Source organism: Protomyctophum parallelum, assembly GCF_964188405.1.
Source record: "Protomyctophum parallelum genome assembly, chromosome: 18".
In the NCBI taxonomy this organism is placed as follows: Eukaryota; Metazoa; Chordata; class Actinopteri; order Myctophiformes; family Myctophidae; genus Protomyctophum; species Protomyctophum parallelum.
The window spans coordinates 46,418,035-46,446,011 of record NC_139716.1 but is presented as its reverse complement, the minus strand read 5'-3'; the positions used below and the strand labels follow the sequence as shown (position 1 = coordinate 46,446,011).

The following is a 27,977-nucleotide window of genomic DNA, read 5'->3' as shown; positions in this document are numbered from 1 at the left end:
CAGGGTGCTGCCTGTTAGTCCCTCCAGCTTGCGTCCGTCCCTCAGGTCAGAAAACATGTCGCTGATTGATGTCTTCCCCGTCTTATTGGGGGAAAAACAAACAAAACAACATAAGAAGATTAATTCAATATAAGACAGAGATGGACTAATAGAGACTAATGTATGATATATGTATATATATATACTAAGATGACTAATAGAGAGATAAGATAAGACAGAGATGGACTAATAGAGATAAGATAAGACAGAGATGGACTAATAGAGAGATAACTGGCATTTTTTTAAATCAGCATCGGCTCACGTCTGCATTCAAAAGGCAATATGAAATATTATGTAGAAGCATTTATTTGTAACCATAAAAAGGTTGTTGACTTATCATTTTTAATAACAAATTAATTGGCCTGCCTATACATACTTAAACAATTAGATCACAACACATACGTAGTCACTACCAAGTGAAGATGTATTGTGTTGTGTGCTTTCGTTTATGCATTGATAAAGATTAAAATCAACTGACACGCAGTGAATGTTCAGAGTAACAAATGCGTCGTTGACATCTGTTTTCTCAAAGAATATAAAATAAAAGCAGTTTATATCATATTACAGACCTGCTGTTCAGTGCCATGCCATGTTTGACAGAGACAGTGCAAAACTGAAAGAAATGATCCTGTCCAACTAGTGTCTGCGGGTCTCCTATTCTACAGAGATGATCTCCAGACCCCCCCTAACACGTTAAAGTATTGAAGTAGGTTCCTGGGTTCAGGTCAGTGATGATGAAGCTCTTTCCTTCCACAGTCAGTACCTGAGATTTACAGGTGATGTCCATGGCCAACGTCAACAGTCATTTCTCAAGTGACATCTCCTTCATCCTTGAGTGTAAAGGAAAAAGCAACACGTAAGTTTTGCTATTTGCTATCTATGATTTTGTTTAAATTATATGTTGTGAAGCAGCTGATCTCCTCTGTCTGCTCAGGGACTAATTCAGACCTGGTACTCTAGATGGCAAACCAGAAAACTAGCAATTGTCCGGGCCCCCATGCAGGACTAGAGGGCCAGTGCTATGAAGCATTCTTAACATCAATGTGCACTGAAGCGCGTACCTGATGTGACACGTGTTTCTCCACTCTCCCCTCCTTCGTTGCTGGCTGTGACGACCAGGTGACTGGACGTTGACTACGGAGCAGGACAGGCTGCCTGTGCTGCACACCTGGGACTTTGGCGAGACGCTGTCGTCATACACTGTGTACGTGACGGCATGTACGGAAGCATTCCATGAGACTGTGGCCGAGGAGAAGACACCGCTGTACGTCACTCCTGTTGGGAGGACAAGGAGCTGTGGAGGTGGAGGGGAGGGTTTATCGTTAGTATTGATTGTGATAAGAACTGCCCGAACGGCACAATCACATACATGCACCAACGTGACTTTTGAACAATATGTATCAGTCTCAGTGTACCTGTATTTCCACTGCGAGCCACTGATTGGCCACTGCTTCCACCACAGTTCCTGCTTTCCACACTGGCGACGTAAGATGAACCACAGGGCAGGGGCATCTCGTAGGCAGTCGAGTTTGTCCAAGAGAGAGGTCGAACAAGGTCTGGTTGTCCCCGAGGAGACTACCCGTCATGGTCAGCATGTACTGGACATGTGAACAGGGGACCTGTGTCCAGCTGAAACGCAACACCTGGCGTGTTCGTGTTGTGCTGCGTGTTGTGTGTTGCGGCAACAGCGGAACCTGCACGTTGTCTGGAGCACAGGGAGCTAAAAGGAGAGAGTTGGACTGGTCATTAATACATCAACTGTCATTGTGGTGCGACGTGAATACAGAAACTATCGTATAGAATAGGTTTTAAATAATCGCAAAACATCCGTTTCTTGTAACAACTGTGAGATTTCTTACCAGCTCCAATGCGTACTGTGTCACTGACAGAACTGTTGCATGTCCCATCTGAGGCCAGTACAGTGACGTTGTACTGGACTCCACACCGAAGGCCCTCTATGGTGCAGTTTGTGTCCAAGCTGTCACAGCACAGCCTGGCGCCACTGTCGTCCTGGGCGCAGCCGAAGTATTCCACTGCACCACTGGCGGGAGTCCAGGACAGCAGTGCCGACTGGTTGGCACAGTTGTACTCAACTGAGAGGTCGACTGGTCGGCATGGGGCTTAAGGGGTTGGGGGATTCAGAGTTTTGAAGATGCTTTTCTGAGTGAAGCACTTAAATGGGCATTCTACATTATAAAGCTAACGGTACGTTCTAACAGCAGGTGACACAGCCTGGCGTATTTTCCGGAAGTGCGTTATTTGTCTATGGGACCCAGCGATAGTCGAAAAGTGGGCGGTGGAACGTCATTCGAAAACATGAAAATAATGTTTCTTTGTTTACCCTCCATGAATGGTGATACGGAACTCCCTCTAGGAGATTTGTATCACCCAGAGTCGCCGCTGTTCGCCCGCTGTTAAAACGTAGGGTGAGGATAGTAAAGAAAGCATTGTATTGGTGCTTGTATGTGTACATGTTTTTCATTTTTGTGACCAACTTAAATTTTTATGTTTTAAAGAAACCCCTCAACAGACCCCGGGGTTCGCACAGACATTACAGGGGAAAAAAATACGTGTACATGTGTTTCTGTGTCTCTGAGCTGCGTTTTTAAACATGCGTTACCTGTTTGCAACTGGATGGTGGCGCTGGGACGACTGTCACACAGGCTGTTGGCGGCGGTGACAGAGAACGTATAGAGGACGCCACAGGCAAGGTCATCCACCATACACGTGGTGCTGGTGGAAGCAGTGCAGTTTGTCGCGTGGCCTCCACCCACCGCCGTCACCGTGTACATCTCTGCCCCTAACGTTGCGTTCCACGATATGGTTGCTTCATTGGACAGACAGTCCAAGGAGCCGTTGATGCCTTGGGGTTCGCATGGAGCTGGAGAATACACATGAGAGGGAATTTGGTTGGTCGGATGATCGAGGGTTTAAGAAATGCAAGTTGTTGTTGTTGGCCACCCATACAGTACCTGATGAGATGTTGACTGGTGGACTGAGCTGGCTGTCACATTATGCTTTGTGAGCCCTGACTTGAACAGAGAAGGTAATTCCGCAGGGCAGACCCTCGACGGAACACGTATTGTCGGAAGACGTGCACGGGAAAACTGTTCCGTCACCACCAGTGACGAAAGCTGTGTAGTTGAGGGCATCGGTGCTGGGATTCCAGGAGATGGCCGCGGTGTTAGAGGAACAGTTGACCCTGGCGCTTATATTCTGGGGCGGGCAAGGGACTGGGGAAAATGATGGATTGTTTTAATTAGATGAATAATCTACAGGTGGCAGCATGCAGTCAGTCAGTGTATAGAGTAAAAGTGTTCTCGTGCACGTAAATTCTCCATCTCTTACCCTAGCTGAATGTCAGGGTCTGACTCGGATCACTGGAGGAGTTGCCGTTAATAGCCTTGACAGCTACAGTGTAGTTGGTGCCACACGTGAAGTTTCTAAGGGTACAGTTGAGTTCAGAGGACAGGCAGGTGGCATTCATAGGACTACTCCAGGCAGACACAGAGTACTGTACTGCCCCCCTGCTGGCAGACCAGGACACAACAGCAGTGTTCCTGATACAGTCAGGAGCTACCGAGACGCTGGTAGGAACACATGGCACTGCAAAGAGACGATGGAATACAGCGTTAAACATTACACAATATAACTGGGCTCAAAGATATTCTGTATAGTAAATGATTAGAACTGATCGGAACAAGAAAGAAATGTAACTAATTGTAACAATTAAGATCTAAAATCAGTATTATGATGAGTGGACATGCTATACGTACAGTATGTTGTTTATTTTTAGTTCTCATGAGATTGCATTGTGGGGTGGCTAAATGATTCATTCCTCCCCCTTTACTCGTTTCTTACACTCATCCATGTCTAGATTGTAGCCCAAGTAATCTCCCAGAGATATATGCTAAATATCAGTGTCTTTGGTGAGTGTCTCACCTGTTTCAAGTTCCACAGCTGAACTTGGTTCACTGTGACAACCTCTGTCAACAGCTACAACACTGAAAGAGTAGTTTCCACCACAGTGTAGATCAGTGAAAGAGCAGGTGTTTGCAGTGCTTGAGTTACAGGTGTGTTCGTGTCCATCATTCGTGTCCGTTGCTGTTGCTATGTGCATGTTGGCCCCTGAAACAGGGGACCAGGACACTGTGCTAGCCCCACATGATGCAGAAACAGAAACATTACTGGGGGCGCAGGGACCTGGAGAGATGGAGGGAAGAAGTGGAGAGAAAGAATGATTATTCTCTTTCATTTGTGCTTCAATTGATCAAACAAAAGTACAAAACGTATGCTGAGCATCTTAATTAGTCTAGCAAATTAGTCTGTTGGAGACTGTTCATATTAGTACATAGTCTTTAGTCGCATTAGTGTGGTTGCTATAGGCAACACAATATTGTTCTCGGTCCGAGATTCTTTTTCATGTTTCACACACTGTTGTCATGCTTCACACGATATTGCAATATATAATATAACATAATATATATAATATTATATATTCCTGGTGACTTGTGTCAATGCAACCACACTTTCAATTTCCCAAAATTGCACGTTTCAAGTTAGTACATATTTTGTTCTCCCTGTGTACCTGCACTGAAGTGAAGAGGAATGCTGGGATTCCCAGCACATGAGTCAGTATATGGTGTCACTGTGATGGTATAGTTCTGGCCACAGTGCATGTTGGGTATCTGACAGCTGGTACTGTTGGTGGAGCAGCCATGTATGTGTCCATCCTGACCCACTGCTGTCACATTGTAAGATGTGGCACTGGGACTTCTTTGCCAGTTCACATTGGCTGAGTTGGAACAAACCAGACTGGCACTAACACTCACTGGGGCACACGGAACTGAAAAGAGACAAAGGCAAAACACAATGTTGACATGTTGTTATATCATAATGATGTTCAAGGAATTAAATGAATTTCGAAAGGAAATCACACACTTTCAGAAACGTTTTCAAGTCAAATGTTCTACTATAATATGTATTTGTTTATTAATTTAGCAATCAAGTCACTAAGTCCAACCTAGGTTCGAATCCATTCATTCCAAATAAATCTTTCGGAAGAGAACATGAATAAACCTAACAGGTCAAAAGCAGCATTAGTGTTTTTCGTGAACATCTTCTCACCTGATTTCAGTTCCACAGCTGAACTTGGTTCACTGTGACAACCTCTGTCAACAGCTACAACACTGACAGAGTAGTTTCCACCACAGTGTAGATCAGTGAAAGAGCAGGTGTTTGCAGTGCTTGAGTTACAGGTGTGTTCGTGTCCATCATTCGTGTCCGTTGCTGTTGCTATGTGCATGTTGGCCCCTGAAACAGGGGACCAGGACACTGTGCTAGCCCCACATGATGCAGAAACAGAAACATTACTGGGGGCGCAGGGACCTGGAGAGATGGAGGGAAGAAGTGGAGAGAAAGAACGATTATTCTCTTTAATTTGTGCTTCAATTGATCAAACAAAAGTACAAAACGTATGCTGAGCATCTTAATTAGTCTATCAAATTAGTGTTGGAGACTGTTCATATTAGTACATAGAAATTCTTTTTCATGTTTCACACACTGACTGTTGTCACTGTTGTCATGCTTCACATGATATCGCAATATATAATATAATATTATGTATTAAATATATAATGGTAAGACAGAATTCAGTTCCCAGTGGATTCCTCGTGACTTGTGTCAATGCAACCACACTTTCAATTTCCCAAAATTACACCTTTCTAGTTAGTACATATTTTGTTCTCCCTGTGTACCTGCACTGAAGTGAAGAGGAATGCTGGGATTCCCAGCACATGAGTCAGCATATGGTGTCAATTCTGGCCACAGTGCATGTTGGGTATCTGACAGCTGGTACTGTTGGTGGAGCAGCCATGTATGTGTCCATCCTGACCCACTGCAGTCACATTGTAAGATGTGGCACTGGGACTTCTTTGCCAGTTCACATTGGCTGAGTTGGAACAAACCAGACTGGCACTAACACTCACTGGGGCACACAGGGCTGGGGAGAGAGATAGGTGGGGGGAGTGTTGTTATTGAGGATAAAATGTACACTTTAAGATGATATCCTAAGGAGGAAGGATCTGAATTTCTCATTGCTGAAATGTAACATAATTATTCATTCATTCATTCACTTCCATTGATTCGACTTAAATCTTTCTTAAGTGGAGACTATCCAAAAGCAGCATTACGTTGCCTTTGGCCTTTGTTGTGCATACATACAGTATATGTTCTCCATGTCTTACCTGAGCTGAATGTCAGGGTCTGACTCGGGTCACTGGAGCAGTTTACATCAATAGCCTTTACATCTACAGTGTAGTTGGAGCCACAGGTGATGTTTGTAAGAGTACAGTTGAGATCAGAGGACATGCAGGTGGTATTCGAGGCATGGCCTTGACTACTCCAGGCAGACACAGAGTACTGTACTGCCCCCTTGCTGGCAGACCAGGACACAACAGCAGTGTTCCTGATACAGTCAGGTGCTACTGAGACGTTGTTAGGAACACATGGCACTGCAAAGAGAGGACGGATACAGAGTTAAACATTGTACAGCAGCATTAATAATGAAGTAACAAGAAAATAAATGTAGCAGGGCTCCAGACTACCATTAAGACAATTGTAAATTAAGATTTGAACCTGCAAATTATTAAGGGGAAACATGGCAATGTGTTATAAAATAAAAGATTGTTTTCTGAGTGGAAACATAATTTTAAATGAATTTACATTGTGTGGTAGTTAATTTATTTTTTACTTCCTCCACTTAATCATTTAATTTCATGCATTCATCTATATCTAGATTTGAAGCCATTTAATATAATGTAATCGACACCTAATTAAAACGACCCAACAGGTAAAAAGCAGCACTGCAGTGTTTTGTGGTGAACATCTTCTAACCTGTTTTTAGTTCCACAGCTGAACTTGGTTCTGTGTGACAACCTCTGTCAACAGCTACAACACTGACAGAGTAATTTTCACCACAGTGTAGATCAGTGAAAGAGCAGGAGGTTCCAACGCTTGAGTTACAGGTGTGTTCGTGTCCATTATGTGCTGCTGCTGTTGCTATGTACATATCTGCTCCTGAAACATTGGACCAGGACACTGTGCTAACCCCACATTCTGTAGAAACATGAACATTACTGGGGGGGCAGGGACCTGGAGAGATGGAGGGAAGAAGTGGAGAGAAAAAACGGATTAAAAACAATGTTCCAAAAGTCTGTTGAAGACTGTTCAGATGCATAGCTTTAAGATTTTAAATCTTGTTCTCTCTGAATACCTGCAATGAAGTGATGATGAGTGCTGGGATTCCCAGCACATGAGTCAGTATATGGTGTCACTGTGATGGTATAGTTCTGGCCACAGTGCATGTTGTTGGGTATCTGACAGCCGGTAGCCTACTGTTAGTGGAGCAGTAATGTATGTGTCCATCCTGAGCCACTGCCGTCACATTGTAAGATGTGGCACTGGAGCTTCCTACCCAGGTCACATGGGCTGAGTTGGGACACGCCAGACTGGCATTAACATTCACTGGGGCACACAGAACTGAGAAGAGACAAAGGCAAAACACAATGTTGACATGTTGTTATATCATAATGATGTTCAAGGAATTAAATTAATTTCGAAAGGAAATCACACACTTTCAGAAACGTTTTCAAGTAAAATGTTCTACTATATTATGTATTTGTTTATTCATTTAGCAATCAAGTCACTAAGTCCAACCTAGGTTCGAATCCATTCATTCCAAATAAATCTTTCGGAAGAGAACATGAATAAACCTAACAGGTCAAAAGCAGCATTAGTGTTTTTCGTGAACATCTTCTCACCTGATTTCAGTTCCACAGCTGAACTTGGTTCACTGTGACAACCTCTGTCAACAGCTACAACACTGACAGAGTAGTTTCCACCACAGTGTAAATCAGTGAAAGAGCAGGTGTTTGCAGTGCTTGAGTTACAGGTGTGTTCGTGTCCATCATTCGTGTCCGTTGCTGTTGCTATGTGCATGTTGGCCCCTGAAACAGGGGACCAGGACACTGTGCTAGCCCCACATGATGCAGAAACAGAAACATTACTGGGGGCGCAGGGACCTGGAGAGATGGAGGGAAGAAGTGGAGAGAAAGAATGATTATTCTCTTTAATTTGTGCTTCAATTGATCAAACAAAAGTACAAAACGTATGCTGAGCATCTTAATTAGTCTATCAAATTAGTCTGTTGGAGACTGTTCATATTAGTACATAGTCTTTAGTCGCATTAGTGTGGTTGCTAGAGGAAACACACTATTGTTCTCGGTCCGGAATTCTTTTTCATGTTTCACACACTGACTGTTGTCACTGTTGTCATGCTTCACATGATATCGCAATATATAATATTATATTATGTATTAAATATATAATGGTAAGACAGAATTCAGTTCCCAGTGGATTCCTCGTGACTTGTGTCAATGCAACCACACTTTCAATTTCCCAAAATTACACCTTTCTAGTTAGTACATATTTTGTTCTCCCTGTGTACCTGCACTGAAGTGAAGAGGAATGCTGGGATTCCCAGCACATGAGTCAGCATATGGTGTCACTGTGATGGTATAGTTCTGGCCACAGTGCATGTTGGGTATCTGACAGCTGGTACTGTTGGTGGAGCAGCCATGTATGTGTCCATCCTGACCCACTGCAGTCACATTGTAAGATGTGGCACTGGGACTTCTTTGCCAGTTCACATTGGCTGAGTTGGAACAAACCAGACTGGCACTAACACTCACTGGGGCACACGGGGCTGGGGAGAGAGATAGGTGGGGGGAGTGTTGTTATTGAGGATAAAATGTACACTTTAAGATGATATCCTAAGAAGGAAGGATCTGAATTTCTCATTGCTGAAATGTAACATAATTATTCAGGACCATACACACAATCTGCAGACCGCATACATCACTTGATGTATCATTCTGTGATTGTCCATTGTCACCACTAGGTGGCAGCAAAGCCTATATTTTCTTCTATATGTTGTAAATGGAGCTGAAATTAACCTTATCATCTGCACACGTGTAGGCACGCGCAAACACACACACACACACACACACACACACACACACACACACACACACACACAGTCGAGCCGAGATGAGGTTCCTGTAGTCGAGCCGTCCACAAACAATGGATTAAACCTGGTTCACATTATCGTTATCTAAAAGTAAACATATCAGAACAGAGATAGAGTTGGTAAACTTCACACAGGAATGTAAAATATTAAGTCAGGGGTGAAACAAGCGCTTAAATCAGACTTAAATGAAAATGTAGTCCAGTCAACCCTCGTCCGCATGCGCAGTTCTGCTTCCGTAAGATTGCATTGTGAAAACATGGTCCTGTTTGTCTTCATGAGCTTTGTTAGGTTGTTTCATCCCCTGTTCTGAATGATACCTTTACTTTAGGGAAACGAAATTTAACCCACTGGTTAAGTACGGCTCGACTCCATTTCTACCTGCTCAGGGATATCCTGACACGGACCCTCCTCTCGGAGCTAAAGCATTATAGTACTGCGACAATGGCCCCCAGAAGTCGGCATACCCCTACCGGAGTTAGGACCAAACACAACATAGTTTTTCCTCATCTCTAAGGCCTCCCATACATGAAATGGATTCTTGTATAAAAATATTTTACTGCAAAAGTGGTGAAATTGTTATTTAAAGTTATACACCTCAAACTAAAAATAAAGCCTGTCCGTCTGGTGGTTGAGGCACTTAAAGGCATGTAGATTCACAATGGAAGCTCTGAGAGGTTCAAAACTTGGCATACTTGAAGCCAGAACATACCTCTACATTCTAGAAAAGACTGAATGTCAATATCTGAATGTCAATATGAGATATAGTCATTTGAACACATACCTACAGTAGGCGGAATTGTACATCTATGTAGATGTCTTCTCTACTTTGTAGTGACTCTGGAATGGATTGTCATAGCAACACATATGATGGCTTGTATGAAAGGTGAGGTTCTACTGAATCCAGCAATACCAATTGTGTAAATGTAGCTTGCATAATCGTGGAGTTATTCCACAAAACATATATGGTGTCCCAAACGGGGGGAAATAAAACTAATTAAATCTACAGTATCACATTCGTTTTATTTTTACTTCACTTATCAAGGGTGGGAAAACATAAACAAATCACTTGAGTAGAAGTCCCTAAAATGTATGAAATGTCTCAAACTTGAGAAATGAGAAATTGTGAACAAATAGATGCCGCTTCAATAGATAAATATGCAAGCCTAGATTGGAACTACTAACTATTATTATGTTGCAGCACATGACCTGGATGTTCCCTCATCAAGCTCAAATCTCAATATTATCCTCATAAATATAAATAATCAAGTTATTAATTTCTGTTATTTGAGTTATTTGGTTACAGTCAAGTTATACTACAGTATTTGACTCCACTTGCATCTTATTGCCTACAGTATGTGGCTTTCTTCATAAAATGACAGGTAAAATAATTTCACATATTTTGGAATGTGAAAAGATGAGATGAACCTTGTCAAATCAAGTAGCTATTTAGCTGACTGGAGTGGAGAGTGACCTAGCATTTAGTTCTCTTTAGTGTAACAGAGCCTACTGCCTGTCCAGTACATTGACAATAGCAGAACCCTGCCCTGACACTATTTCACCAGAATGGAAAATAGACTTAATTAGTATCACTTGTAATATGGTTACTGCACATATACTATAGCCTAAAAATAGTGCGCGCAATGCACAACATAGATACTGTACAAATTCTGAAGTGTGTCTTTAAAATTTTACCAAAATGGAATATTGGATCCAAATCTTTGTATCATCTTTGCTAAACAGTTGGAAAAAGGCACGAAACAAGACCCATAATGTATAAAGCCCACGGCAGAAGACCTTCAACACATACTAACTGTTGTTCAACAGAGAGATGATGTTCATAAAACCCTGGCAAACCCAAATTCAATATACTCTCCTCTCCTCATCATATACTGTATCATGTTGAGAAAACTACTCCAGTAAGACCAGAGTGAGAGCATGCCGTCTCGTCAAGAAGACTGAATAGGGTACAACATTGTTGAACATACAAATATATTGTTTCATTTGTGGGAAGGCCAGCACAATTGATTGATGGATTTAAAAGTTTATTAGACATACATGTAAAAACAGCAACAGAGTACAGTCATACAATCAGTCCAAAAGGGATAGCACAAAAAAGTCCTTGCGGTCTTGTGCAATCAGTTCATAGACAAAACCAGGACTACTGGTCAGAGTACCAGAGACAGGGCCTTCACATGGTCACTGGTCAGAGTACCAGAGACAGCGCCTTCACATGGTCACTGGTCAGAGTACCAGAGACAGGGCCTTCACATGGTCACTGGTCAGAGTACCAGAGACAGGGCCTTCACATGGTCACTGGTCAGAGTACCAGAGACAGGGCCTTCACATGGTCACTGGTCAGAGTACCAGAGACAGCGCCTTCACATGGTCACTGGTCAGAGTACCAGAGACAGGGCCTTCACATGGTCACTGGTCAGAGTACCAGAGACAGGGCCTTCACATGGTCACTGGTCAGAGTACCAGAGACAGCGCCTTCACATGCAGCATCAGAAAGATTGGTGAAGTTGTACATCGGCTGCTCTCGTACCCAGATCTCTTTGCATATGATGACAAATATCATAAATGCTACCTAAAACACTAAATATCTAAACGAAATATAGCAGCTATAAAACAAAGAATTAGAACAGCAGACCAGTATCTATGTCAAAGCTTTTATTAATCTCACTGAAGTAGTTAACATCTTTCTTTAAATAAATGAAAGTGATGACAAGTCATCACTTTCAATAAATAATAGTTATGACATACTGAAGACACTGGTCCATGGTTTTCTTCATCGATATATCTGCAGGTCTATGTAGTAGTTCTGGATTTTCTTGGAGATTTGCATCTTCTCTCATTGTGCCCATTTCCCATGGGCACACTTTTAGAGCATGCAACATCAGACTTTCCATGTTCTACAAATTATAATGCTGTATGTTTCCAGGGTTTGTATTTAGACAATATCATCTTCTTCCTCAGAGTTAGTGTCTTCAGTATGTCATCATAACAGTCAAGGAGTTTATATACCGTAAATGGAAATTGGTGCATTTACAGTATATAGAGCTTTTATCCAAAGCACTTTACATAGATTGTGCATTACATTCAGTCACACACCGATGGCAGAGGAAACCATACAAGGCACCGACCTGCACATCGGGATCAATTAGGGGTTCAGAGTCTAACTCTGGGGGAGCCCTGGATCGAACTGAGAATATGGTATGATATAGTACTACCGGTATATTGTTAGTTCACACTGAAATTTGTCTTGCGAACCTCACGGTTCTCCATCCAGCCGCTCTATTGGCCACTCTATCCCTGAGGCACTGCCGCCCGGCATATTACCGGTATTATACTGTATATTGTATATTTGTCATCATACACAAAGAGATCTGGGTACGAGAGGAGCAGATGATGTACAACTTCATCAACCTTTCTGATGCTGCATGAAGGACCTTAAGTCTCTGGTACACATACCAGTACCAGCCATAATGGCTGTCAGATGTTCTGGTCTTGTACTGGCCTTCACACAAATGAAACAATCTCTTTGTATGTTAAACAATGTTGTATCAACCCTATTCAGTCTTCTTGATGAGACTGCTGCAGGCATGCTCTCACTCAACATTTGCAACTTGCTCATTACTGCAGCATATTGTCTGTATATAGAGCCACGGTTTTATGAACATCATCATCTCTCTGTTGAGCAACATTTAGTAAGATCATTTTAATTTTGAGTATCTGCCGATACCGATTTTTCCCCATCTGAAAATTATATTTTTATGCAACTCCTCCAATATCACAATAGTACAATATCCCAAATCACGGACAATATACAGTCTAATATCATGATATGGATATCATATTGATACTAGGGATGTCCCAATCACATTTTTGTGCTCCTGATCTGATCATTTAAACATGTCATGATCGGCCCCGATTTCCGATACACTTCACATTATAAGATCACATAAGATGCACATAGGTGGAGCCAAATACTGTAGTATAAATTGACTGTAACCAAATAACTCAAATAACAGAAATTAATAACTTGATTATTTATATTTATGAGGATAATATTGAGATTTGAGCTTGATGAGGGAACAGGCTTTCGCCTTTGCTGCCCCAACCCTGTGGAATGCCCTCCCTAAGGCACTCAGAGATGCCCCTACCCTTCAAACCTTCAAATCCACCCTCAAAACCCACCTCTTCAATATTGCCTTCCCTAGCTAACCCTTTTCACTGTCTTTTAATGTTCTTTAGCTTTTAGTGTTATTTTTCCTTTTTCTATTAAAGTTGTTTTTAATTTGTTGTTACCTCTGTAAAGCCCCCCCATGTAAAGCGTCTTTGGGTACTCAGAAAAGCGCTATATAAGTTTGAGATATTATATTATTATTATTTAACATCCAGGTCATGTGCTGCAACATAATAATAGTTAGTAGTTCCACTGTAGGCTTGCATATTTCTCTATTGAAGCGGCATCTATTTCTTCACAATTTCTCATTTCTCAAGTTTGAGACATTTCATACATTTTAGGGACTTCTACTCAAGTGATTTTGTTATGTTTTCCCACCCTTGATAAGTGAAGTAAAAATAAAACTAATGTGATACTGTAGATTTCATTAGTTTTATTTCCCCCCGTTTGGGACACCATATATGTTTTGTGGCATAACTCCACGATTATGCAAGCTACATTTACACAATTGGTATTGCTGGATTCAGTAGAACCTCACCTTTCATACAAGCCATCATATGTGTTGCTATGACAATCCATTCCAGAGTCACTACAAAGTAGAGAAGACATCTACATAGATGTACAATTCCGCCTACTGTAAGTATGTGTTCAAATGAATATATCTCATATTGACATTCAGATATTGACATTCAGTCTTTTCTAGAATGTAGAGGTATGTTCTGGCTTCAAGTATGCCAAGTTTTGAACTTCTCAGAGCTTCCAATGTGAATCTACATGCCTTTAAGTGCCTCAACCACCAGACGGACAGGCTTTATTTTTAGTTTGAGGTGTATAACTTTAAATAACAATTTCACCACTTTTGCAGTAAAATATTTTTATACAAGAATCCATTTCATGTATGGGAGGCCTTAGAGATGAGGAAAAACTATGTTGTGTTTGGTCCTAACTCCGGTAGGGGTATCTCGAAAACTAAAGCACTTTTTGACTGTTTGTTGCAGGACTATTAACTCGCCTATTAGTTTGTATTGTTGCTCATTTCAGAACGCGCCCAATATTACTGACATACATACAGACTGTATGTATGTCAGTAATATTAGGCTAATAGGCTCTTCTACTGTATGATACAGTAGAAAAACATGTAGAAATAACGCGCAGCTGAACGGTCCAATATTAGACTGACCAAACACACATACATGTAAATAGAAAATAGAAATGCGCAGCTGAACTCGTCAGAGTAAACACAACACAGAGAACTCTGAAATAAAATACCTCGTTACATTGACCGCTATTGTTGTTATTATTATTACCCGTTTGGCCTCTCGTTCTTTACATTTACTTCTTGTTGTGGAAAACCCCGTTCTGTTCTTCTGGAGTTGTTGAAGTTCTCAGAATGTTGGAGCGTCTGTCCTTCCATGGCTCCACACAACAGCACCGCGATATATAATAATAATTATTATAAATAACTAAACACTGACAATATAAGCTGCAAGTGTAGAGTTATAGTATAGTACAGTAACTATGTAGGCTATGTAGTAATACATTATAGTAGTGTACAGACTCCCGAGTCCTGAGTGAGACGAATTGTTTGCACCAGCTGTGTTCAATCAATCAATCAATCAATGGTCCAGTGTAGCGTAGAGATGAGTCGGTCATGAACGAACGAATCAAAAGAACTAGTTCTTTTTGGTGAACGAAACCGATCCGGTCACTTCCGTGAACGATCCGTTCTGCGTCCGTTCTTAATGACGGGGATTCGCCCGGCGGCTCTTCTCATTCAGAGCCTGCTCTGTTACTTTATTATGAATCATGGAATCACTATGCATTGTTTTATGAGCTTATGACCATGAATGTTAGTATTTTAGCTGTTTTAGTATTTTTTTTATAGTAAGCATTTTAATGACAGCATTTACAAACTTTAAATTAATGTTTGTGAATTAAATTAGTATAATGTTAAATTCTATATAACTACAACTAGTAGTTTATATTACTTTAACTTTAAACCAAAACTAGTATTTATATTACAATGTAGGCATTTATCAGGCATTAATCCATTTATCAGGCTTTATCCAGTGATTTACATTATGCAAGAACACATTGTAATACATAAAATGCATAGCCTAGAAATAGTCAAGGACCATATTCATAAGCATTACAAATATAATATGAATTATTCATAATTGTTTAATTTAAATGAATGAATTAATGATAGGTGGACAGACAGACAATGTTGGAACTATGCACAAAAACAAACTTCACCCATTTTTTTTACTTGTAAACTGTGATGCATTTCACTCCTATGCCATATAAAGTTAGGTGTGAATCCCTAGACTCCTTCAAACCCGCTCTCAAAAAGAGCACCTACGGACAGCTGCAATGGACCCTGATGTTAACCAGTGTTGTTTTTGGCAGCAAATTTTGATTTTAGTTTTAGTCAAAGTCTCGTACTCTCTCAATAGTTTTAATTTAGTTTCAGGCACATTTTGGAATGTTTTAGTGTTAAGGTCATTACACACTGGCGAATTAGCGACGCGATGCGAATAAGCGATCTGAAAATGCGAAATATTTGCCCGGCGAATTTATTCGCGTTTGCCTATGCAGTGTACACATCTATATTCGACGCGTATTGTGCGATTATAGCTCCTCTCCTCTCCTGTCCTCTCCTCCCCCTCCCGCTTTGGTATCCTTTCTTTAATACCCCCGTATCCAGTACTTCACAGATGGAGGGGTCCAATTGGTACCGGCCCACATATGGTACAATTGGTACCGGCCGCGCCCGTGCATGTGGGCATATATTCCGGTTATAAAGTCTTTATTTTCGGGTCAAAAACGGGTCTGCACAGCAGAAATAGCCTAGTGCAAATCTTACCATTTTGATGAGCCTGTTCACTGGTTATTTTAACTTTTTTCAATATTGGCATATTGCCTATGGTAAATACCATAATAACGTCAACGCATCAATTTAACTTGAACAACTCGATCCTCCTCTCCTCTCCTCCTCCACTCCACTCCACTCCACTACTCTTCTCCTGCGTTATGTCATTATTGGTATCCTTAATTTCTTTCATACCCTAAAGAGAAGGCACTCATGTGCCGAAACGTTGGTCTTTAATAGAAGTGTTCTGTATCGTGATTCGTGACTACGAGCTGTGCAACCGAACTTTACAAGTTTGTCTCCCGTCCCGTGGTCAGCATGCACCTCGATCCTCAATAAATTGGTGTGCAGCGTGCGCTAATACCTCTTTTGTTTGTATTGGTATATCCTACTATCCTTTCCACCACTTCTTGTCTTCTTCACTACCGTGAAGTGGAGTCCAGAGTCATTTGGGATCGACGGCCGGTCGGCTGCTCACCCGTGCCGTCGATAAAATAAAATTATAAATAGGGGGATGTCAGCTAATTTGGGCCACTTTTTGGTAATTTGGTAATTAAACTGAGATAAAGCAATGCATGACACTAAATTGGGGTTATATGATTATTATTGACTGTTTAATATCATGTTTAAGTTAAATGTATTTAATAACAAATAATAGTTTAGTCCCTACAGCTTCTGACTGAAGTCACTGAAACAAGCTGTCACATATTTTTAAGATGTAGCATTTTCATGTAAAATAAGCCACCTGATCAGCTAAGATGGGCCACCGTTCTTTTTAGCCTTGCTTTTTAAAGTTGAACAGCCAATGGATGCACATGATTCTCGCTACAAGTGTACTTGACATAAAACATGGTTGTTATGGCGGGAGATGCAATGCAACAGATGAAATAATATCAGTCATATATGACTACTCAGGGTAAATGCCAGGTGAAAGCAATCTCAGTTGTCAATGATAAGGTGATCACGTATACTGCTTAGCCGACTTTTTACTTTATTTTTATATATATTTATATATATACAGCTAAAATGGGCCACTCAAGCTGCAAAGAAAAACAGTCATTTACTCATTTCTGATTTAAAAGAAATCACATCCGTGTGAAGTGAGGGGTGCTCTTTTCATCGTACATTATCCATTAATTGTCAATGGGAATTTAGTCTGTGTAGGACAAAAATCAGCGATTTGCTCAGACACATGACGTAAATTCTCCATTCATTGTGAATGGCATTTCATGTTTTTGTTAGGACAAAAATCGACACTATAGCTGAATATAGGAGGGGCTATACCCACATTCCCACAATAATGTCATTAGCCCTACATTGTATTAATAAAACCAGTAAGACACCCTGAGGGCAAGAAGCGAGCATGCATGCATCCGCCTGGGTGACAGCAGACTGCTGGGTGAGCGCTGGCACTTTGGCATGGGGGGATCAGATCAACATATGGAATGAATTCTGTACTGGCCATAAATGGAGCGTGTCTTTCTTGAGTGTACAGATGAGGTCAGATCAACATATGGAATGTCAGAACAGGTCAGCTCCATATATGGAGATCTATGGGTGGCAGCGGGGGCAGTGTCTTGAGTGTACATGGTGTGATGAGGGCCCAGGTAGGGCCGGCCCTTAATTTTTGGGCCCATTGAGGACTTTAGTTTTTGCTGGCTGCCGGGTGTGGCTGCACTAATAACTTACCCAGGGGGCAAAGGGGGTTGACCTGCATTTGTCATAACATACAAAGTTGTCCACCAGAAATAATATCTATGACCCAGTAGGATCACAACCTATATGGACAACCTGGTCAATTGTTGGGCGAAAGTCCAATATGGCCGCCCCAATATTAGCCCCTATTAGTTATAATGGGGGGTGAATAGGGCAATTGTTTTAACAGAGATATTTCCACGAAACTTCACAGGTTGATCAATAATATGAATACGAACATTTTTTGCATTGAAAGTTTCCATGAAATCCAATATGGCTGCCACAATATTAGCACGCAGAAAATATGTTTGGCTTGAACTTCTGAACCAGATGAGCTAGAAACGCAAACTTGGTATCTATTTCATGGTTTCTGACCATGAGATACTCAATGGAATACCTATTTTTATTATTGGGTGTGTCAATAAAAGTCATGAACATAGTCAGCACCATAAGCAATTTCCGATACTTATAGCAGCCCATTAAATTGCAGCAGGGCTATGGCAGGAGAAAGCACACAAACTACCAGTGTTCCATGCATTGACGGGTTGTGACACTGTGTCAAGCATGTTGGCCACGGGAAAAAGACTGCGCGGGCTGTATGGGCTTCTGAGCTTATACACATGCCCTGTTGATATTCATTTGAGAGGTAGAAGGAAGCTTCTGGCCAATTCCAAAGATTGAATTCTGGATCATAAAAAAATACTGATTTGACACCGAGATCACCCATATCAGACAATCATACAAGTGATGGCTGCCATCTTGAATATTCAATGACAATTTTCAATTATGCAAAAGACCCTTACCAAGTACTATAATGGTAAATGAGTCTGAAATATCATATTATATCCATCATTCATAAGAAAACAGTTGTTGCTGGTGGCCATTTTGAAAAATGGCTGCCATGGTAAAAATAAATAAAAAATAGACCAATCAAATCAATTGTTTTGTCAAGTACAGCTGTGTCAAGACATATGTGCTGTGTGCACATGATGTGCAGCATTGGCTGTTAAAACTCAAAGGTCTAGGAGGCAGAAACCTTGGCTCATTTTACCTTAGTGATGGCCCACTTTACCTGAGACCACCCTACATACAGACCAAAGTCTGGCGGAGCCCGTTGCTCGCTTTTGCCGTTGCGTGCTGTTAGCACACGCACACACAATGTGCCATGTCCACGCACCACGCACGCGCGCATGCACACGCGAGCGCACACACACCCAACTAGTTGTAGGAGGGGAGGTGTGACCGTGTGCAACAGTGTGTGCTGCTGCGCTATCCCGACCTGCGTTGCCGGACCGACTGCTGCTCTGTTGACGTTGCACACCCATGTGCCATGTCCACGGCACGCACGCACGCACGCACACGCGAGCGCACACACACCCAACGAGTTGTAAGGAGGGGAGGTGTGCAACAGTGTGTGCTGCTGCGCTATCCCGACCTGCGTAGCCGGACCGACGGCTGCTCTGTTGACAGCTACTGTACGGAACGCCGCTGTTTATACACAGCAACAAGTTTGGGCTGCATTCTGATTGGTCAGAGGTGCTGCAGTTCGCCTGCGAATGTCTGCAAAATTCGACACCAGAGCGAACAAATAAAGAGCGAAAACTGTCGCATTTTCGCACATTCGCACATTCGCCACTGATGTGGAAGCTTGCATTGACTTCAACTGGTTTTAAAAAAATGCGAATTATTCGCACGAATAAATCGCGTCGCCAATTCGCCAGTGTGTAAGGACCTTTAGTCTAGTTTTAGTTGACTAAATATCATAAGATTTTAGTCGACTAAATCCACAGTTGATTTAGTAGACTAAAATGTACTTTGGTGAGCCGTGATGCCGTCGTAATGACTGATTTTACACTTGCTGAAAATAGCTGATCTACAAGCTCACGTGTTGCGCTGCGACACACGAGTTTGTAGATCTCAGCTATTTTCAGCATGCAATCAAGTGTAAAATTACTTATACTGGATCTCTTCCTATAGCATTTTAAAGTTTAGTTTTTATCTGTTGACAAAATTGTTAGTATATTTAGTAATCATAGCTTAGTTTTCATTTAGTTTCCATTTAGTTTTCGTCAGTGAAAAAAGGTAGTCGATGAACATTTTTCGTCTTAGGGCCGATTCATACTCCTATTTTAGAGCCAAATAAAAGTCGGTTCGGCTCTATAGAGCCTACAATGTGACGTCATTTGGCTCTGTAGAGCCTACAATGTGACGTCATTTGGCTCTGTAGAGCCTACAATGTGACGTAATTTGGCTCTGTAGAGCCTACAATGTGACGTCATTTGGCTCTGTAGAGCCTACAATGGGACGTCATTTGGCTCTGTAGAGCCTACAATGGGACGTCATTTGGCTCTGTAGAGCCTACAATGTGACGTCATTTGGCTCTGTAGAGACTACAATGGGACGTCATTTGGCTCTGTAGAGCCTACAATGGGACGTCATTTGGCTCTGTAGAGCCTACAATGGGACGTCATTTGGCTCTGTAGTCGAGCCTACAATGTGATGTCATTTGAGGTTCGGGGGGGGGGGGGTGGGGACCGGCTATGGGGTGTTGTGCTAATTCACTTATTTCCATCGCTCAAAATTATAATTTCTTTGTATATATCCTCTTTTCATAATGTAAATAATATCCCAAGCGGCACACTTTACTACTTCTTTCGATGGAAATAAGCGAATTAGCATAACACCCCATAGCCCCATTCAATTCCCATTCAATGCAATGCAATTCATTGAGGGCTTATGGTAGGGAAAATAGCCAATAAGGAGTTTTTGCACAAAAAAACACCTGGACCTCTTTGGTGGGGACGTAACAACTACAAAGAAAGGTAAGAAAGATAAGAAAGCATTCTAGCATGGAATTCTCCTTTAAAGCTGCTTCTAAACTTGTATTCTATTGCTAGTTTGATCACTTCAAATTAGAGATGCTCCAATAATCGGCCACTGATCAGTGATCAGCCAATATTCAGCATTTACCCTATCTGGAGAAACCGATCTTTTATACAGATTATTAAAACAACAACAAAAGAGGCAAGAATGGTTCAGCACTAGTTCCCGTCCTGAATGGGTTAGAGTTCAAAGGTCATGTTACCTTGCCGATGAGGAAGTAAACCAGAGACTCTTTGGGAACGATTTGTTTCAACTCCTCCGACCTAAAAAACCCCCAGACTCTCCTGTACTGACCGTGATGCAGCGAACGTCTGCACACACATTGCTTGTGTGTCTTGCAACGACAGGTCACGGACTGTGTGCATGTGCGTGCATGTGTGCGTGTTCATATATTCAAACAGGTATAAGGACTAGTCATTATAATTATCATACATACCACGCCAATATGACAGAAGCACTGACGACTGAGGGTTGATACTCAGAGCTTTCTTGAAGTGAATTTCTGCGAAGTTGAACTTCTCCTGCTTAGATCATCCCATATCCATAACTATAGCGCACGCACACCCATACACACACACACGGACGCACAGAGAGACACACACACACACACACACACACACACACACACACACACACACACACACACACACACACACACACACACACACACACACACACACACACACACACACACACACACACACACACACACACACACACACACACAAATAGTGTATTCAGTAGGCTATGGCATTTGTGGACATATTTACCAGGCATTGTGTAACTATGATTCCTTTATTTTTTATTTTTGTAACCCAATTTCTACGGGGACACGGGGAGAACATGTGAGGGTACCTACCCTAGGGGACACGGGGAGAACATGTGAGGGTACCTACCCTAGGGGACACGGGGAGAACATGTGAGGGTACCTACCCTAGGGGACACAGGGAGAACATGTGAGGGTACCTACCCTAGGGGACACGGGGAGAACATGTGAGGGTACCTACCCTAGGGGACACGGGGAGAACATGTGAGGGTACCTACCCTAGGGGACACAGGGAGAACATGTGAGGGTACCTACCCTAGGGGACACGGGGAGAACATGTGAGGGTACCTACCCTAGGGGACACAGGGAGAACATGTGAGAGTACCACTACCTACCCTAGGGGACAGTGTCTAATGTGGACTCTAATAATAATTATAATAATTACCAGGCATTGTAGTGTCTACTGTTGACTAATAGCGTTCCTGCAGCAGGATAAGGCTTTGTCCAACTCCTCCATCAAAACAAACTTGTGTCAGAGCAGAGTGTAGGCGTAGGCAAAGCTGGGGTCCACCTGGGGAGGGAGCCAGAGAGACAATTTAGTCATTCATCAGACGCTCTTAATCCAGAACGATTCACAGTAAGCAACAACAACAACACCACATGGTAATACATCACATACATGAACCAGGGGCGGCGGTGGCTCAGGGGTAGAGTGCCTGCATGGTAACCGTAAGGTTGCCAGTTCAAACCCGGGCTCCCCCAGAGTTACTGTCGAAGTGTCCTTGAGCAAGACACTGAACCCCTAATTGCTCCCGATGTTGGTGCCTTGCATGGTTTCCGCTGCCATCGGTGTGTGAATGTGTGTGTGAATGGGTGAATGTAATGCACAATCTCTGTAAAGCGCCTTGGATAAAGGCGCTATATAAATGCACCATTTACCATTTACCATTTAAACATAAGCACCATAATCATTGTCCGGGCCCAATTCTAAAAACACCTACTAAAAACTGACCTAAGTTTTCTGGAAAAACTTCAAATTCAGCACGTTTGTGAAACAAGCTTGTATACGGTACATCTGGAAAACCCTTATTTGTATTGTAATAAGATTAGAGAGACCCACTAAGAGAAACCTGTGTGGAACGAGCTTCTTATTTATTTCTTGCCTTGATCTACGTCCTCTCTACTCTTCTCACTTCTCTAAAACACCCTGGACAACGCTCCACACGTCCTAGACTCATCTCCCTTCTCTAAAACACCCTGGACAACGCTCCACACGTCCCAGACTCTTCTCTAAAACACCCTGGACAATGCTCCACACGTCCTAGACTCATCTCCCTTCTCTAAAACACCCTGGACAATGATCCACACGTCCTAGACTCTTCTCACTTCTCTAAAACACCCTGGACAACGCTCCACACGTCCCAGACTCTTCTCATTTATCTAAAACACTGAATAGCCTCTCTGTCCGAATGAAAATACAATATATAATTGCCGTGAAGTTGCTTGATTAAGTATTTAATATTCATTTGATCTATTAAAGCCAAAGGCCATTCAACTTCAAACTCCATGTTGAAAACACACGTCTCTGCTTCTGGTGACTGATATTGTCCTTCCAATGAATGATTGGACGCGCGTGCGTGTGTGTGTGTTTGTGTGTCGCAGTTAAGTATGGAATTGTGCATTTCCCGTCAGTGTGTGTTAGTCACACCCAGGGTGAGAGAGCATGTGACATCACGTTTCATCATCAGGGATGGAGATCCCACATGTCATCAATATTAAGCCCATGTATGGAGATCGCTGATGTCATCAATATTGGCCAACAACTCTACATCTGACCTCAAAACTCATACTCTTAGATCTCCATATATGGAGCTGACCTGTTCTGACATTCCATATGTTGATCCTTCCCCATCCATCCTTCCTCTTCGATGTCTCCTTTTTGACTGATACCTGTCCATTTAAACTCTAGACGGGCCTGTTGACTGATACCTGTCCATTTAAACTCTAGACGGGCCTGTTGACTGATACCTGTCCATTAAACTCTAGACGGGCCTGCCCAAAAGTTATTAGTGCAGCCGTGCCCGGCAGCCGGCGAAAACTAGAGTTCTCAACAGGTCCGAAAATTAAGATATGCTGTCACCCAGGTGGATGCGTGCACGCAACCTCGAGGTCGCTTCTCGCCCTCAGGTGTCTTACTGGTATTGTGTGTGTTGTAGTGTGTGTGTGTGTGTGTGCGTGTGTGTATACACCTGTACATATTTGGCCAGTTCAAAGTGTGCGGTAGCGATGTGACTCAATGGTCTGTCTGTGTGTAGTCTGTGCTTGCCTGCGTATGAATGAATAAACTGCACTGACCGTAGCAGGCAGGCTCTGGGTGCCAGGCTGGGATCTGCAGGCTGAGCAGGGTCTGACGCGCTCAGAGTTCCATCCCACATGAGGCAGCAGGTGTCTGGGCTCGGCCTGGTAGAACTCCCCCGGGGGCCACGAGAGGCTGGCCAGGGCCTGGGAGTAGGGATGTCAATTATCAATTCAATCATTCATTGATCACTGATAGCCTTATCGATCGATTAACCAGTTAGTTTACATTAGACATAGTGAAGTCACGAAACTATCAAATAATTAATGTTCAAATGTTTTCTTGCAGTCAATGTTCAGTTCCCGCGTCACTCAAGTGTGAACCAATAATGTTCAAATGCAATATGACGCACAAAGAATGTTCAAGCACGCAACACCAATATCAGACTTAATGAATGTTCCCCACCTCAAATAAAAGAAACCAGTCAGTCAAAACGTCAGGCAGTCGCGGTCAGAGCGCTGTGGAATCCCTTACTCCCGCCGTAGTCTGAAAACCCACCTTTTCAGACTCGTGGCCCATAGCACTTACCCTACCCCCTTAGATAGCATTTCTGTAGACTTAGATAGCATTTGATACAGACTTATAGCATGTTATGAAGACAGCACTATAATTGCATTGTATGTAGTCATAGCACGTCATAGTACATATGTATAGCATAGTTGCGAACGCAGTGAGCCACTTACTATGACAGCAAGGGCTGAATGTCTGTGTGTGTGTGTGTGTGTCACGCTGTTACACCACCGGCCCGCCACCAGAGGGCGCAGCTGTAGCACACACACACACACACACACACACACACACACACACACACACAGGGCGCAGCTGTAGCACACACACACACACACACACACACACACACACACACACAACCACACACACACGAGCTGCGTTCGCTTCACGCGTTTGCGCGTCTTACTTGTAGTATTATGTATAGTTTATATGTATATAGTTTCATTATATAGATATTCCACTGTTACGTTCTTAGCTTACGCATGTTTCATGATAAATGCTTTTTATATATGTGATGTATTCCCATGCTTTTTTGTTCTTGCTTAATGTAAGTCACTCTGGATTAAGAGCGTCTGCTAAATGCCTAAATTGTAAATTGTAAATTGACAGTTGATGCAGGTTGGCGTTTCTTCATCGAAACCTTCTGGGATGAAACCGGGCGTCGGACGAGCAGCCACGCTCCGTTGGGGAAATTACTACAACTCACTTCTTGGATTGTGTGAGTGTTGACTAACCCACAGCGGGCTACAAACTACAGAACGTTTTTCTCTCACAAGCCAGAGGTAGGCTACACACGGACGCGAGCAGCGGACAGCTGAGCTGACAGCTGACAACAGCAAACTCCTCAAAGCGCGCGCCCGTTCCGTTCATTCATTCTCGCTCTCGTAGTGTGCGAGCATGTGACGTAGGGTAGTGTTAAAGGCACAGAGCGCCACAGTGTGTGTGTTTGTCTGTGCGCGCATGTGTGTGTGTGTGACTGTGCTCGCATGTGTGTGTGTGTGTGTACCTGGCCTGTCGGTCTATGTTGGCCACTCGGAGGCTCTCCCAGCGTGAGTTGAGGAAGTTCATCTGCTCCCTGATCTCCTCCTCCTCCTCCTCTGTGAGGTTGCCCTGGGCGTCAGCTGGCAAGAAAAAAATAAAAAAGGTTAAGGAGGTTCTGGGTCATTCCATCTTCCACCTGGGAACACTGGCTGAATTAAAAACACACACAAGCTCAGGTCTGCTATTTTTGAAAAATCGCGAAAATGTGGCACAACTCTTTTCAGAGCGAACATTCTTAACTCAAAGCTTTGCTTCTGGGGGGGTCCCTGGAACAACATATTTTCAGATGGGGGTCGGTGGCCAATTACATATCATTTTTGGGGTCATTGACATGAAATATGGAGCACCACTGATACAGAAACATAGTTATTTCAGAAAACTGTCAGAATTTAGAAGACATTCTTTAAATTTCGATGTCAGGCCTAAATGGGTTAAGGCCTGCCAAAATACATTGTTTTGTCAACAAATTCAACTGTAGACGAAAATTGCACAGCAGAATGAAATCAACTAAAATCTTGATATTCAGTAGACACACTAAAACATTTTAGATGACAAAAATATGACAATTTTTTTATTCAAAGGACTATGAAATTTGCAAAATGAAGACTGGCTTTAAACACATCACTTACACTCCATCTTCAACAGTTTAGCCATTTATCGATTTAACGAGCGTCGACTGACTTACCGATAGGGTCTCTGCAGTCAGACCATGGGTCAGAGGTCACCGATGGGGTCAGTGCAGACCACGGGGTCAGAGAGGTGGGCAGGTTGACCGCGGTCATACTGAAGTGGTAGACGGCGAGCGGCAGCAGGCCGGGGACAAAAATGATGGCGGCCGACCCCCATCTGAAAAGATGTTGTTCCAGGGACCCCCAGAAGCAAAGATATGAGTTAAAAGAATATATATTCAAAGAGCTGCGCCACATTTTCTTGACTTTTCAAAAATACCAGATCTACAAGCTCAGACAATTATTTGTCTGAGCTTTACAAACTTTAGCTCAAATTACTTTGTAGACTGTTTAGAAAAATAAAATAAATCTAATCACAATGCTGGCACAAATAATGTTGGTCTTAAAGTGTATTTATACCTGCCAACCAGTGCTGCCCGTCTGAAAAAATTTGTTTCTTCCATATTCATTTCCAAAAGTAAAAATATCAATTGCCTTCCGTCTGTTAGAAAAGTACTGTATTTGAAGGCCCTAGTCAAAGATATTGGTTCTGTTCTAGCCCTGAAACATGACTGTCATGATTATCATGACAGTCATGGCGCAACTGCAGCCTGTTTTACGCAATCGCTACATTTACAGTCCAAACGTGTACATAAACACTGGGTGTTAGAAATGTGTTGGTACAGCGATTAGCATTGCTGCATCCCGCGTTGTTTAATAAAAAGCATTTTTATCCGAGCTGTTATTTTGCCATTGGCTTTCAACTACGCGCCCCTATCGGTCGGGAGGAGTGTGGACCTCTGTGTTCGATATCGGCACACTGACCGCCCTGTCAATGCAGACTAATAGGGAGTGCGCTCCCGGTGTGCAACTGTGGATTTCCCAAACGAACCCCGTTTGAGAGTCATGTTTCAGGGCTAGTTAGTAGTTACTCCATAGCTCTGGTCCATAGCTCTAATGAAATGCAATGCATTAGAGCTATGGACCAGAGCTTAGAGCTACTTACTCCACACCTTTCAGTTCAGTTCCAATACAGTTCCCAGTCTATCAAAGCCCTTCAGCACGTTGCATAAAACCAGACAGTTAAATTCATTGTAAAGCCACATTGTACCAGTTTATAAACAACCGTATCGGTACTCACTCACAAAAGGTTTGTTGTTTAAATCCCCATGCACTGCTCCTTGTTCTCCAGACCCGTTACAGACCCGAGTTACAGACCCGTAAGGGTCCATTTGGTTCCATGTGTTACTCTGAATACTTTCAGAGTTACAGGGTGCATTTCGTTACAGGCAGCTACAGAATGGCGTCACGTACGTCAGCTGTAGCTCCCTGTGTTGTTTGTTGATGTAATCACTAGCAGGTGTGAAAACAGCCGACGTTCTGAGCTTGAAGATCGGCAGTACAGAGTCACAGAATTCTATAGGTTCACCGACTTCAATGTAACACACCGGAAACTAATTAAATAACTTATAATAAAAATAACTAAAAACTAATTGTCCTATTAATAAAATAGATCCATTAATTCACATTATTTGTTCTGCCTGGTTTAAGAAAATAAACATTGTCTAGTATTCTTTATTGTATTAAATAACTAGTTGTTCCATTTAGTTCAAACTAGTTCTATTCATCAATACATTTTAAATATGTATTTATTTAAGAAAATAAACACCTTGTCTATTATTTATTGTATTATCTAATAACTAGTTTTTCTATTAATAAACTAGATCTATTCATTAGATTGTTAAATTATATTTTATTACATTATTTGTTCTGCCTGGTTAAATAAAACAAACATTATTAAAGACTCGTTTACATTGAGGTCCATTTGCATCAGAACATTTAATAACTAAGTTATTCTAATTTAAAGTTTTCA

The 27,977-nt window shown here is 42.3% G+C and overlaps 1 protein-coding gene across 1 annotated transcript; it reads right to left on the bottom strand.

Moving 5' to 3' along the window:
* On the bottom strand, positions 1–26,218 carry LOC310875645 (uncharacterized protein; the record flags this gene model as incomplete). Its single annotated transcript, XM_083788932.1, has 11 exons — positions 1–81; positions 803–869; positions 1,101–1,333; positions 1,455–1,759; positions 1,899–2,159; positions 2,660–2,920; positions 3,105–3,272; positions 3,620–3,645; positions 23,885–24,031; positions 25,402–25,516; positions 26,122–26,218. The coding sequence occupies 10 exons, from the start codon at positions 26,216–26,218 to the stop codon at positions 842–844; spliced, it is 1,641 nt and encodes a 546-aa protein (XP_083645058.1). The 3' UTR covers positions 1–81; positions 803–841.
* Positions 26,219–27,977: the final 1,759 nt, after the last annotated feature.